This window comes from Rana temporaria, chromosome 9 (genome assembly GCF_905171775.1).
Source record: "Rana temporaria chromosome 9, aRanTem1.1, whole genome shotgun sequence".
Taxonomy (NCBI): Eukaryota; Metazoa; Chordata; class Amphibia; order Anura; family Ranidae; genus Rana; species Rana temporaria.
The window spans coordinates 98,014,703-98,028,351 of NC_053497.1; the positions used below are offsets into that span (position 1 = coordinate 98,014,703).

At 41.2% G+C, this 13,649-nt stretch overlaps 1 protein-coding gene across 2 annotated transcripts in view; it reads right to left on the reverse strand.

Annotated features, from left to right (window-relative positions):
* LAMP2 (lysosomal associated membrane protein 2) overlaps positions 1-13,649 on the reverse strand; it is a 57,276-nt gene continuing 43,627 nt past the window's right edge. Inside the window, exon 9 of one of the 2 annotated variants that reach the window (XM_040323944.1) lies at positions 1-1,560. In XM_040323944.1, the coding sequence (XP_040179878.1) occupies positions 1,418-1,560 (143 nt within the window). In that variant the 3' untranslated portion in view covers positions 1-1,417. Of the gene's footprint in view, positions 1,561-7,296; positions 7,694-13,649 lie in introns of those variants that run through there. The other variant, XM_040323946.1, reaches the window with a different exon arrangement.

The window sequence follows — 13,649 nt, forward strand, 5'->3', positions numbered from 1 at the left end:
TACAAATCAAAAGAAAATGTTTTATTTACATTATTTTCCATTTATATAACAGTAAAGTTGATTGTAGGAAAATTGTATTTAATAACATCGTGCAAAACTGACACAGTACTAGATCACCCATGCAGGCAGTCAAACGTCTACTTTTACATTGCTGACCACTGTAGACCACAGACCCGTGGCTTATCGCTAGGTTATAGTACAAAGCCGCACTTGCTATAATTTTTAGAGTTGCTTATCTTCACCCATGTATGTCAACTGTCTCCTTCAAAAGGACACTATTGTCGTGTTTTAATATTAGTAGTATTATTAATGTTTTGTTTGCGTGTATTTTTTTGCTCGTTCAACGTTACCAATGTATCTTGTGCTATAACTCCCCACAGAAAAAGTGAGGACTTTGTACTGTGCTTTAAGTGGGGTTTTCTCTCCCTCTACCTTGATGAGGAGACCTGTTGGCCTTACACTGGAATCTCACCTCCTTGAATGACTGTGGAAGTATCAATAATATAAAGACGGCCACAGAAAGGCCGATCTCAGCTAGGCACAACCTTCACAAGTATCCTGTTTCATATTATATCCTTTATCACACTTTTGTTCTTTTAGCAGACCCAGAAGGAAACCAGTAGCAGTGCCACCTCAAATTTTCCAGTATGGTGATGTATATGGTCAAAGCCACAGATCTTTTGTCTTACTGATACACTTGTTCTATAAATTGATTGGCGTTCCTGTTACATTTAGCAATGCCTTGACTGTACATATATTCTTTAGTCAAAGTTTAACATTAAACCTTTAGGTGCATAAAGGAAGCATAATCTACCTGCTGAGTAGGTCACTTTTAATTTTTTTGTTGGAGTGAACCAGTTCTCCCCACTTACTTTTGGATGTAATGGTTTCACATCAGCCCAAAAGTGACATTTAGAGACACCGGAAATAACAACCTGGGAGGAAGGATTTTCAGCTATCACATGTTAATATAATGAATATATACTAGTTTTGTATTAAAATAGCCATGAAATATAAGAAAGCAGATAAATGCTACCAAAATAGGAAATGCTGTCATCTTCCTTATGTTGGTGGTAGGCAAGTTCTGTGATGTATGATGAGAGATTACACGATTCTGGTGAATTATTTGTGCTACATTTCTTCCTATTCACTTTTTTTTATATATGTTCTATAGAAATGGCTCATGGAACAAGATGTATTTTCATATACTTTTCATTACACAAGAATAATGTTTACTCTTTAGTGTTCAAAAAAAGATGCAGCAGTGATTTAACATTATTATGCAAACCTTCAAAGTCCCAAGGAGTAATGCAGGGAGTTAAACAACTGTATATTCCACTATGCATAGAGAGAGTTTAGCAATGTACAAGAATAAATTATTTAAAAGGTACAGAAAGGAAACAGGAAAGAGCTTTGATTATACAGACTGATAGCCTGTACGGCTTTTTCTTCTTCCAATAAGGTAAGAGATAAAGACCAGGATTATGAGAAAGACAAGCACAGTCCCAACCGCAATTGGAATGAGAAAGCTCAAATCAGAGTCAGCAAAGCATTCTTCAGCTGTTGAGAAAAAGAGGAGTACAGAGTGAGAGCCAAACTATGCATCAAGCGGTCATTAAAAATAGTGGTAAAGGGAAAGCATTTCTAATAAGCACACATTTTAAATCATTATTGCAGTGTTTACCTTAGAGACATTTTGATAACTCATCGGTTTGCTACTTTTTTTTTTGTTCTATTAAAATATAAAGATTTGTAGATTAGCTACTGAAGGGAGCAGTCACTCCCTGGGGAGCTACATTACAGCAATAGGCCCCATCCCTTTTCACCCACTTGTATAGATTCTGTCTATTCAGAACCTTGCCTGGGCTGACCGTTTACTCACAATAGTAAATAATCAATCAGTGCTGCATGAGCTGTCAGGGTAGTGGATGTTTTCTATCAGTCGGTGTTCCGTCAATATATCCAATTCATCAAAATCTCCAATTACGTCACTTCCGGTTACTGTAAACCATCACCAATTGGAGATTTTGATTAAGAATTGTATACACACTGGGGTACACAAACAGTTTGGTGTTTTGACAGAACAGCGGCAAAAGAGGGAAGAGTTGTCACCGCCTTGGAGGTGGCCATGTTGCTCGTTAGTATCTAAGCAGACTAACAATGTCCGCTCATAATATTGTGTACACGCTTCCCGGTGTTATGCAAAAAAAATGGCAAATAATCTAAATCTCCAATTAGTGATGCTTTACAGTGCCTTAAAAAAAGTATTCATAACACTTAAAATTTCCACATTGTCATGTTACAAACAAAAACTTAAATGTATTTTGTTGGGATTTTATGTGATGGACCAACACAAAATGGCCCATAATTGTGACGTGGAAGGAAAATAACAAATGGTTTTCAACATTGTTTACAAATAAATATCTGAAAAGTGTGGCGTGCATTTGTATTCAGACCCCTTCACTCTGGTCCCTTTAACTTAAATCTAGTGGAATCAATTGCCTTCAGAAGTCTCCAAATTGATAAATAAGGTGTGTGTAATTTTAAACGCAGTATAAAGTTGTGGAGAAGTTTAAAGCAGGGTTAGGTTATAAAAAAAAAATCCCAAGCCTTGAACATCTCACAGAGTACTGTTCAATCCGTCATCTGAAAATAGAAAGGAGTATGGCACAACTGCAAACCTACCAAGACACGGCCGTCCACCTAAACTGGCAGGCCGGGCAAGGAGAGCATTAATAGAAGTAGTCAAGAGGCCCATGGTAACTCTGGAGGAACTGCAGAGATCCACAGCTCAGGTGGAAGAATCTGTCCACAGGACAACTATTAGTCATGCACTGCACAAATATGGCCTTTAAGGAAGTGTGGCAAGAAGAAAGCCATTTTTGAAAGAAAGCCATAAGAAGTCTCGTTTACAGTTTTTCGAGAAGCCATGTGGGGGACACAGCAAACATGTGGAAGAAGGTGCTCTGGTCAGCTGAGACCAACGAACACTGCACATCACCCTGAACACACCATCCCCACTGTGAAACATGGTGGTGGCAGCATCATGTTGTGGCGATGCTTTTCTTCAGTAGGGACAGGGAAGCTGGTCAGAGTTGATGGGAAGATGGATTGAGCCAAATACAGTGAAAACCTGTTAAGAGTCTGCTAAAGGCTGGGGAGGAGGTTTACCTTCCAGCAGGACGACGATCCTAAACATACAGCCAGAGCTACAATGCAATGGTTTAGATAAAAGCATATTTATGTTAACCCAAAGTCCAGATCTAAATTCAATTGATAATCTGTGGCAAGACTTGAAAATTGCTGTTCACAGATGCTCTCTATCCAATCTGATAGAGCTTGAGCTATTTTTATGAAGAATGGGCAAAAATTTTACTCTCTCGATGTGCAAAGCTGGTAGAGGCATCCCCAAAAACACTTGCAGCTGTAATTGCAGTGAAAGGTGTTTCTACAAAGTATTGACTCGGGGGTGCTGAATACAAATGCACGTCACACTTTTAACATATTTATTTGTAAAAAAGTTGAAAACCTTTTATTATTTTCCTTCCACTTCACACTTACGTGCCACTTTGTGTTGGTCTATCACAATATATCCCAATAAAATACATTTACGGTTTTGGTTGTAACATGACAAGATATGTGGAAAATTTCAAGGGGTATGAATACTTTTTCAAGGCACCGTATCTCCAATTAATGATGGTTTACAATAACCAGAAGCAATGTATTGGAGATCTTGATGAATTGGCTATTTTTACAGAACACCGGCAGATAGGTCACACAGCCTAGTGCTGGCAGGGCCGTGTGAGCTTTCTGCCAGTGTGACATATACTAGCAATCAGCAGATAGTTCACAGCCCCGCAGTGCTGACTTCCCATTCATAATAGTAAACAATCTGCCAGCACTGTTGGACTGTGTGATCTATCTGGTAGTTAATATCTACTATGCTGGCATATAGCTCACACAGCCCCACAACACTGAATGATCTTTTATTTTTGTGAATTGAACAGTCAGCACTTGTGGTATGAATGAAGCTGACCCCGTCCCCTACTGTGCTCAATGACAGCGCTGGTCTCCAACATGTGCCTGCTTCCAGGAATGAGCTGTCAATCAGCCCTCATAAAGCATTTGTCTGGTTCCTGGCAGTGTGGTTAAAAAGTGGTGAAAAGTGGTGAAAGAGGAAGGGAGGAGTTGTCCAATTACACTTCTTAGCAGCCACAGGACAGATTGGAATAGCACCAAGCACTACTTGCACTTGATACATCTTTAACTGAGTTAAGATACCATACACACAGGGATTGCATTGTCCTTTATACTCAGTAGACTCACATTGTTGAAATATTATGTGCATTAGCGTGTTGGAGTGCCATTCATTTTGGAGCTCTGACGCACAAGTGTTGAAGTGTACCACAAAGCATTATGGTACAGTGCACTGCATCAGAAGGAATGCAGCCTGTTCAATCCTGTGTTTTGGCGGCAGGTTCAAAATTGCTTCAATGCAACACTCATTAATTCGTAATGCAATGCACAAGAATGGTCAAGTTTAAATGCGCCCTTAAAGTATATAAAACGTTTATAAAATGCATTCACTCTTCACACTGTTCAAAGCATGCTACTAGTGAAAACAAATAAAGAAAATGCCACTGCCAGTAGACATCTGTCCAAACAAGTATAAAAAAATCCATAAACCACAAAATGTATCAGTACATTCTGTACTACCAGATGTGCCCAGGCTGTAGGGAGAGGAGGACTGGGTGCAATCCTTAGCAGGTACTATAGTGGTCATGTACAAAGAGTAAATAAAAGGTTTAAAGGGATCCTGCGAGGATAGAAATAGGGGAGCTGCCACTGACTGGTTTGGAAAGGTTCTCAAACTGTCATGCCGATTCTGGCATCAATGTGGCTCACTGACCTAGACAGGTCTGCAGTACAGGAGTTCAGATTTTATTGGCTGCATTCTTGTTCCAGGCCTTTGACCCACTAGGTATAAAAGCTTGTTAGGAATCTTTTTTTTTTTTTAAACAAGAGAATTGTTAGGAATCTTTAGGTGGGAGCACCATGCACAGGAGATGGGAGGGGAGGAGGTCAGATTGTGCATGCACATTCAACCAACCATTCTGTAAAAGCTATATAGTTTTAGTATATTAATCTCAATGAAGAACAAATGAGTGAAAATTGAGGGATATGTACCTCTTTCCGTTGTGCTGTTTTTTTTCATGGCACTAGCTGAAGTGCACTATTACTAAAAATAGCAAAAACACTTCTATGATCTAGACTTCAACACACAGACAGATTTTGACATGTTTAGTGGAAATATAAATAGCCGAGTACAGGTTGCAGTGGTTGGGAGTGGGCACTGGACAAGGATATTTAACAGCTCAGCTCTTTTTAAAGGTCCTGGAACAAGAACAGACTCCTCCACAATGACTGATCTTTGGCAAGTGGAATTTGGCCCTGGTGGAAAGAAGAAAATTCTGGACGTCTCCTGTAAACAGATCCACTTTCATACAATTATTAAAAGCTGGCCTGCTGCACATAAATAAGAATATATTTTTTGTATTCTCAGATTCACAAAGCACACTTGCAGGGAGACTTCGCTGCCCCAGAACCACTATGTAGACTGTAACCTCATTTATCTTAGACAAGTATGTGACTATAGCACAGCCACCACGACAAAATGTAAATGCTGAAACCCACAATGACTATTGATTCAACACACCTGGTGGACTGTTCGCATGGTCATGTTCAATGCAGGGCTATATGGACCCTGCATTGGACTTGATGTTGTGAAAGAACCTGCAATCAGCAGGGCAGAGGAGGTGGCTGGGACTGGTCTTACAGCATGGAGATGGCGGAAGCAGAGCATTGGGTAAGCAATAGTGTTTTTGCACCCTCTCAAACAGAAATGAGAATTTAACCCTTCGCAGTGCAGGGACAAAACTACTGTAAGACAGCACTTTCCTCCGAGTTCAGCTTTATTGGAAACCAGTCACTTAACCACTTTAGTCCTACAGCAGTTTTAAAAGAGGATTAGGAACAGGTGCGTTTTAAAAGCATTTCCAGCGGCTATACCAGCCATTGTACATTTGTAAAGCAAACAGTTGACTTTCACATGGAAGTGATACAAGCGGCAATGAAACTGCCCGATCAATTCCACAACCGCTACATCATGCCGCCCCCACCACGTCTACCTGGCTCTGCTGTCCCACCCACTGCCCCAATGCAATCATAGGAGGATGTTGTTGGGAGCTCTATGAACATCCGTTTGTAAATCAGTTCTCCTGTGAATGGACCAGGAAGCAACGTGTACGACATCACCTCCTGGTTCGGCACTGTTATTCACCAGGTTGGCTTCTTAGGGAAGTAGCAAAATCTGTATTCTACCAGCTGCAGGGAAGTACAAAGGAGACATCCAGGGTCTAATAGATGCCAGTCTCCATAAAGAGAAGCAGTCAACTACATGCCATCACATTGGGGGATATTGGTCCCCTATGTGATAGCAATACAGTTAAAAAAAAAAAAAAGTAAAAAATATAATTATACATCACACACAATTGCGATTTAAAAAGTAAAAACAGTGGATTGATAACGTAAATAAAAGTTTGCATTATCCATATTCTCTGAAAAATGGCCAAGAAATCATAAATTCTGCCAGGGTATGTACACTTCTGAGCACAAAATAATTTATATATATATATATTATATATATATATATATATATATATATATATATATATATATTTATTTTTTTTTACTACACCACACACCCCTCTCCATATCTCCATCCGCACACACACACACACCTGCAAATATGCACATGGGGTGCCTACGTACAAAAACAGCAATTGACTGACACACACCAGAGGTCCCGAGTAACCTTTTGGGGCTTTACAAGCATCACCTATGGAAAATATAGCATACTGAACCTTGCTACTGTTTCACAGGTGCATGCAATTTTAAGCCTCGATATGTTGGGTATATATTTACTCAACTTTTAGATTTTACCTAAAACACAAAAAAGTTTCCCATTTTTTTTGTATGTCCCGTAAAATTTAGTGCATTTTTTTACTGAAATGTTGTGTTTACTAAACCATTCCATTAATATACTACAGACAAAAAATTGGAACACACACACACACACACACACACTATTTTATTCTCTAGGGTGCTTGTTTTCAGAAAAATATATATTCGGGTGTCATTAAAATCAAAATGTTCACAATTTGTACAATATGTGCAACAGTTTGCATGAAATGTGTTCATTTTAGGAGAAGGTTATAAAAAATGTAAACACTCATATGAAAGATAAGGCACTTTATTGGTACATTATGGAAGCAAAAAAAGAATCAAGTACATAGGCTTACACTCCTATAGAAAATATACACTGAATACTGTGAAATGCATTTAAAGTGTGTATTGAACATTTTTAAGATAACTGTTGATTTGTTCACTGGTCAGTAATATTAAAACAGTGTACAGAATTCTGTACAGTTGGCAGTTTTGCTCAATCTTAATAATTAGCAAAATACTTTTAGCTCTATTCCAAACCAAAATCTTTAAAAATGTTCATATCCAGCTGAACGGCGCTTCCTGTGGCCAATGAAATAAGCCACCATCACTAGGATTATCAGGACTCCCAATGCAGCTCCCACGACTATCGGTACAGTGAAGTTCTGGTCTGCAAAGCAATCTTCAGCTACGTGGGAAATAGAAAAAAAAAAAAAAAAAAGAAAACAAAAAAGACACAAAAGCAAAATAAAATGGCAAAAAAATAAAAAGAAAGAAAAAAAAACTTTGTAATGAAATTAAAAAATGAACAATAAAAAAAGGTTTAAAATACTTAAAAAATTGGAGAACAAAAAAAAAGGGGGGGGGGGGGGGAGGTTTGTAAACAAGACCAACTTACTTAAAACTTTAGGCTAGCTTACCAGGCTCATGCTGAATGTCAACTTCCAACTCACAGAAACTGGCCCTGGGAGAGTGATGCAATGTCCAATGGCCCCCTCACACCAATCTTCCTATACAGCTCATGTGTAAAACACAAGGCTTATTGGCTGAATACGGTCCACCAGGCCATTTCATGTGGCCCTTGCACATTTCCTGTAGCACCCCCCTGATGTCTGCCCCCACCTTGTCTCAGCAGTCAGCAGCAAAAGAGGACAGAACTCCTCCTTCAGATCCCGTGTTCTCTATGCAGCGGTGGCGAGACTCCTCTCTGCCCCCCTCATCTCAGCAGTGAATAGAACAAAACTCCACCTACAGATCATGTGCCCTATGCAGCCGCAGCACCCTCATCTGCCTCCCCAGTCTTAGCATTCAGCATACTCCAGCCCCTGAACAGCCTTCTTCCAATCTCCACCCCCAGCAGCAACACAAGGTAAGAGGTGCACTGTGGGAAAGAAAGAAAAAAAAAGGGGGGGGGGGTCTCTTGACATCTGATGTAAGACGGGGGGGGGGGGGGGGGGCTTTGTAGGGAAGTGCTTTGGACATCTGCTCATAATTATGAAATTGCTAGAATTCTTTGCCAGTTGAAAACGAGGGTCACATCACTGCAGAATCAGGTAGTCAGAGCAGTCTCCAATAAAGTTTTATGGACGATACCAGCAGTGTGTGATAATTTTCAGATTTGCATCATCTGCTATAGGCGTGTGAGTGGGCTCTATGCCAGTCTGCACCTGCCCTTCACAGTTTAAGTCTTAATTTATTACAAAATTCTGTAATAATCAAAAGGCAGAGGCAATTATGATAAAAAAAAAAGAAAAAAAAAGAAGAGGGTAGAGAGTAGATATTAGTATGTTACAACCAAAAAAACATCAACGTATTTTAGTGGGATTTTATGTGATAGACCAATACAAAGTGGAACAGAATTGTGAAGTGGAAGGAAAATGATAAATGGTTTTCAAACATTTTTTACAAATACATATCTGAAAAGTGTGGCATGCATTTGTATTCAGCCCCCTTTACTTCGATACTAAACTAAACTCAAGTGGAAACAATTGCCTTCAGAAGTCACTTAATTAGCAAATAGAGTCCACCTGTAATTTAATCTCAGTATAAATACAGCTGTTCTGTGAAGCCCTTAGGAGGTTGGTTAGAGAACCTTAGCTAACAAACGGCATCATGAAGGCCAAGGAACACCACAGGGATAAAGTTGTGGAGACGTTTAAAGCAGGGTTAGGTTAGAAAAAAAAATTAAAAATAATAATCCCAAGCTTTGAACATCTCACGGAGCACGGTTTAATCCATCATCTGAAAATGGAAAAAGTATGGCAAAACTGCAATCCTACCAAGACATGGCCGTCCACCTAAACTGGACAAGCTAGGCAAGAACATTAATCAGAGAAGCAGACAAGAGGAGCGGCAGAGATCCACAGCTCAGGTGGGAGAATCTGTCCACAGGACAACTATTAGTCATGCACTCCACAAATCTGGCCTTTTTGGAAGAGTGGCAAGAAGGCCATATGAAGTCCTGTGTGCAGTTTGCAAGAAGCCATGTGGGGGACACAGCAAAAATGTGGAAGAAGGTGCTGTGGTCAGATAAAACCAAAATTGAACTTTTTGACCTAAAAGAAAAAAACGCTATGTGTGGCGGAAAACTAACACTGCATATCACCCTAAACCATGGTGGTGGCATCATATTGTGGGGATGCTTCTCTTAAGCAGGGACAGGAAAGCTGGTCAGAGTTGATGGGAAGATGGATGGAGACAAATACAAGGCAATCCTAGAAGAAAACCTGTTGGAGTCTGCAAAAGACTTGTCCTGGAAGGTGAACCTCCGCTTCAGTCTCAACAACCCTAAACATACAGTCAGAACTACAATGGAATGGATTAGATCAAAGCATATGAATGCGTTAGAATGGCTCTGTTAGGCCCCATGCACACGAGACGCTGGTAAACTCAAGTTCAGAGGCATTTGGGCATTTTTTTCAACTGCCCCTGAACACATTTAATGTTATCCTATGTGTCCATGCACACATTCAAATTTTTTTGCGTTTTAAAGCAGTTGGGTTTAGGCTCGTTTTTTCAGAAGCAAAATTTTGGGTTCAGGACGCAAAAGTTTTCGCGTTTCAGATGCAAATCGCGGCACCGGCGTTTTGCCGCGATTTTGTTTATAGGCGTTTTTAAAGGTGACCTATTTTTTTACATTAGAAATCTCGAAAATGATGGCAAATGATGAAAAACCATAAAAAAAATGTAATTGCTTGCATTGCATTGTGGACAATCCACAACTTGTGGCAGGTGACGTGGCCAGTGGACAATCCACAACTTGTGGCAGGTGACATGGCCAGGTGACGTAGCAAGTGGACAATCCACAACTTGTGGTAGGTGACGTGGCCAGGTGATGTGGCAGGTGATGTGGCCAGGTCACGTGGCAAGTGGACAATCCACAACTTGTGGCAGGTGAAATGGCCAGTTGACGTGGCAGGTGATGTGGCAAGTGGACAATCCACAACTTGTGGCAGGTGACGTGTCAGGTGATGTGGCAAGTGACGTGCCAGGTGATGTGGCAGGTGACGTGGCAAGTGGACAATCCACAACTTGTGGCAGGTGACATGGCCAGGTGATTTGGCAAGTGGACAATTCACAACTTGTGGTAGGTGACGTGGCCAGTTGACGTGGCATGTGACGTGGCCAGTTGACGTGGCAGGTGACTTGGCCAGTGGACAATCCACAACTTGTGGCCGGTGATGTGGCCAGGTGACGTGGCAGGCGACGTGGCAAGTGGACAATCCACAACTTGTGGCAGGTGATGTGGCCAGGTGATTTGGCAAGTGGATAATCCATTGTGGCAGGTGACGTGGCAAGTGGACAATCCACAACTTGTGGCAGGTGTCGTGGTCAGGTGACGTGGCCAGTGGACAATCCACAACTTGTGGCAGGTAACGTGGCCAGGTGATTTGGCAAGTGCATAATACACTTGTGGCAGGTGACGTGGCAAGTGGACAATCCACAACTTGTGGCAGGTAACGTGGCCAGTGGACAATCTACAACTTGTGGCAGGTGGCGTGGCAGATGACGTGGCAAGTTGACAATCCACAACTTGTGGCAGGTGACGTGGCCAGGTGATTTGGCAAGTGGATAATCCATTGTGGCAGGTGACGTGGCAAGTGGACAATCCACAACTTGTGGCAGGTAACGTGGCCAGTGGACAATCTACAACTTGTGGCAGGTGGCGTGGCAGATGACGTGGCAAGTTGACAATCCACAACTTGTGGCAGGTGACGTGGCCAGGTGATTTGGCAAGTGGATAATCCATTGTGGCAGGTGACGTGGCAAGTGGACAATCCACAACTTGTGGCAGGTGTCGTGGCAAGTGGACAATCCACAACTTGTGGCAGGTGTCGTGGTCAGGTGACATGGCCAGTGGACAATCCACAACTTGTGGCAGGTAACGTGGCCAGGTGATTTGGCAAGTGCATAATACACTTGTGGCAGGTGACGTGGCAAGTGGACAATCCACAACTTGTGGCAGGTAACGTGGCCAGTGGACAATCTACAACTTGTGGCAGGTGGCGTGGCAGATGACGTGGCAAGTGGACAATTCACAACTTGAGGCAGGTGACGTGGCAAGTGACATGCTAAATACACGTACACTGCTGCTCTCTCAGCTGCTCTGGTCTCACAAAATGGCTGAAATGGTTAAATAATACTGTTTTTTGAGCTTAGGGAGGGTCTTATGATGTTTCACCAAACGTTTATAAACGCAGTAAAATGCAGCGAAATTCGCTGCAAAAACGGGTGTATTAAACACCAGTTTTTGCGTTTGAAAACTTGTGTTTAGATGAGTTTGCATTTGCGTCTCGTGTGCATGGGGCCTTAAAGTCCAGACCTGAATCCAATTGAGAATCTGTGGCAAGACTTGAAAATGACAGTTCAGACGCTCTCCATCCAACTGACAGAGCTTGCGCTATTTTGCAAAGAAAAATGGGCAAAAAGGTCACTCTCTAGATGTGAAAAGCTGGTAGAGACATCCCCCAAAAGAGGACTAGGAGCTGTAATTGCAGTGAAAGGTGATTCTACAAAAGTACCGACTCGGGGGATGAATACAAATGCACGCCACACTTTTCAGATTTGTAAAGAAAAAATTAACCATTTATCATTTTCCTCCTACTTCACAATTATGTGTCACTTTGTGTTGGTCTGTCACATAAAAACCCAATAAAATAAATTGTAACATACATTTTTTTTAAATGATCACGTGTATGCAAAGAAGGAGTAGGGCACACCAACCTTGCATATTACCCACGTGGTGCCTTTTGATATATATATATATATATATATATAAAAAAAAAAAAAAAAAAGAATATACTTAAACAAGAAGGTCATAAAAACATTTCAAAGTCCACAATGGACACCAAGCGACCAGGTCACTGGAACAGTGTTTAGCACGCTGGAGAACCTTCTAGATAGCCGACGTGTTTCAAGGGGAGATACCCTCTTCCTCAGAGCCCAAAAATATTTATGACCTACTTGTTTTGAGTATATTTCCTCTCTTTTTATATCAAACACCACTTGCGCAATGCGCAAGGTTGGTGCATACTTTTCGGGGTTTTTTTCTACAGGGTTTTCAGTGGGGGTCCCCTGACCATTAGAGGGCAGCAAGGTCAGGCGATATCTACCACCGTCACATCACGTGCGAGCGCAGGAGATTGTTTGTTATTTAACTTCAAATCGATGTTGAGGGTTGGCAGAGAGTGAGCAAGCATTGACATTTTAACTGATCAAACAACCCATTACCTGAAGGCATCTAGGTGCACGCACTATACACCGGTCATCAGCTTGCTTTTTGTTTGGTTACAGTTAATTTAAACAAAATCTTGTTGGCACACTTACCTCTCCTCAGAAATCTCAGTGATAAAGAGTAAACTTTCTACCTCCAAGAGACCAATACCAGTCTAGGTGACAACACCATTTATAAGAAAATAAACTTATGATGGATCCTAAAGTGCACATGTTCTTTAGTAAAGAATACTACTGCAAAGAAAATTGGACTAGTACTGTACTTTCAAAAGTACATTTATTCATATCATCTGATAAAAGAAAAAAAAAAAAAAAAAGTATCCACCTGCTCCTCTCATTCAAGCTTCAATTAGAAGCTTATTTCAGTTCCTCAGGAGCGTAGCAATAGTCAGGTTAGCTTCTAATGGGGTGAAATTCTTAGTGAGTGAGTGAGAAACTTATATAGCTCAACACATGCAAACTGAATCGCCTCTGGGCGCTTGGTATCCATTCCCTGAGCCCTCAGAAGAGATGGGTCTTGATCTTTCTCCTGAAGGCCAGGTGGTTTACCTCCAATCGGATGCTGGTTGGTAGAGCGTTCCATAGTCTGGGTCCTTGGACTGCAAATCTTCGTTCTCCTTTGGACTTGTATCTGGCTTTGGGTATCTGGAGTAGATTTTGGTTGGTGGATCGCCGATAATAACAGAAGATACATTTTTCCTGGTATTGGATGATATGAATAAATGTATTCAGGACTTCTGAAAGTTGAGTGGCCATCTTCCTGCTTTTTGGGCTACTATTGTTAGTGGAGCATGGACCACTTTGGAGGCCGCCTCCTTCGGTTGGAGCAGAAGTGTGAGCCTTGTAGGGACAGGGATGATTTTCAATCACTGTACCCAATTGTTTTATAAGCTTTCTATAGTAAATTAGAA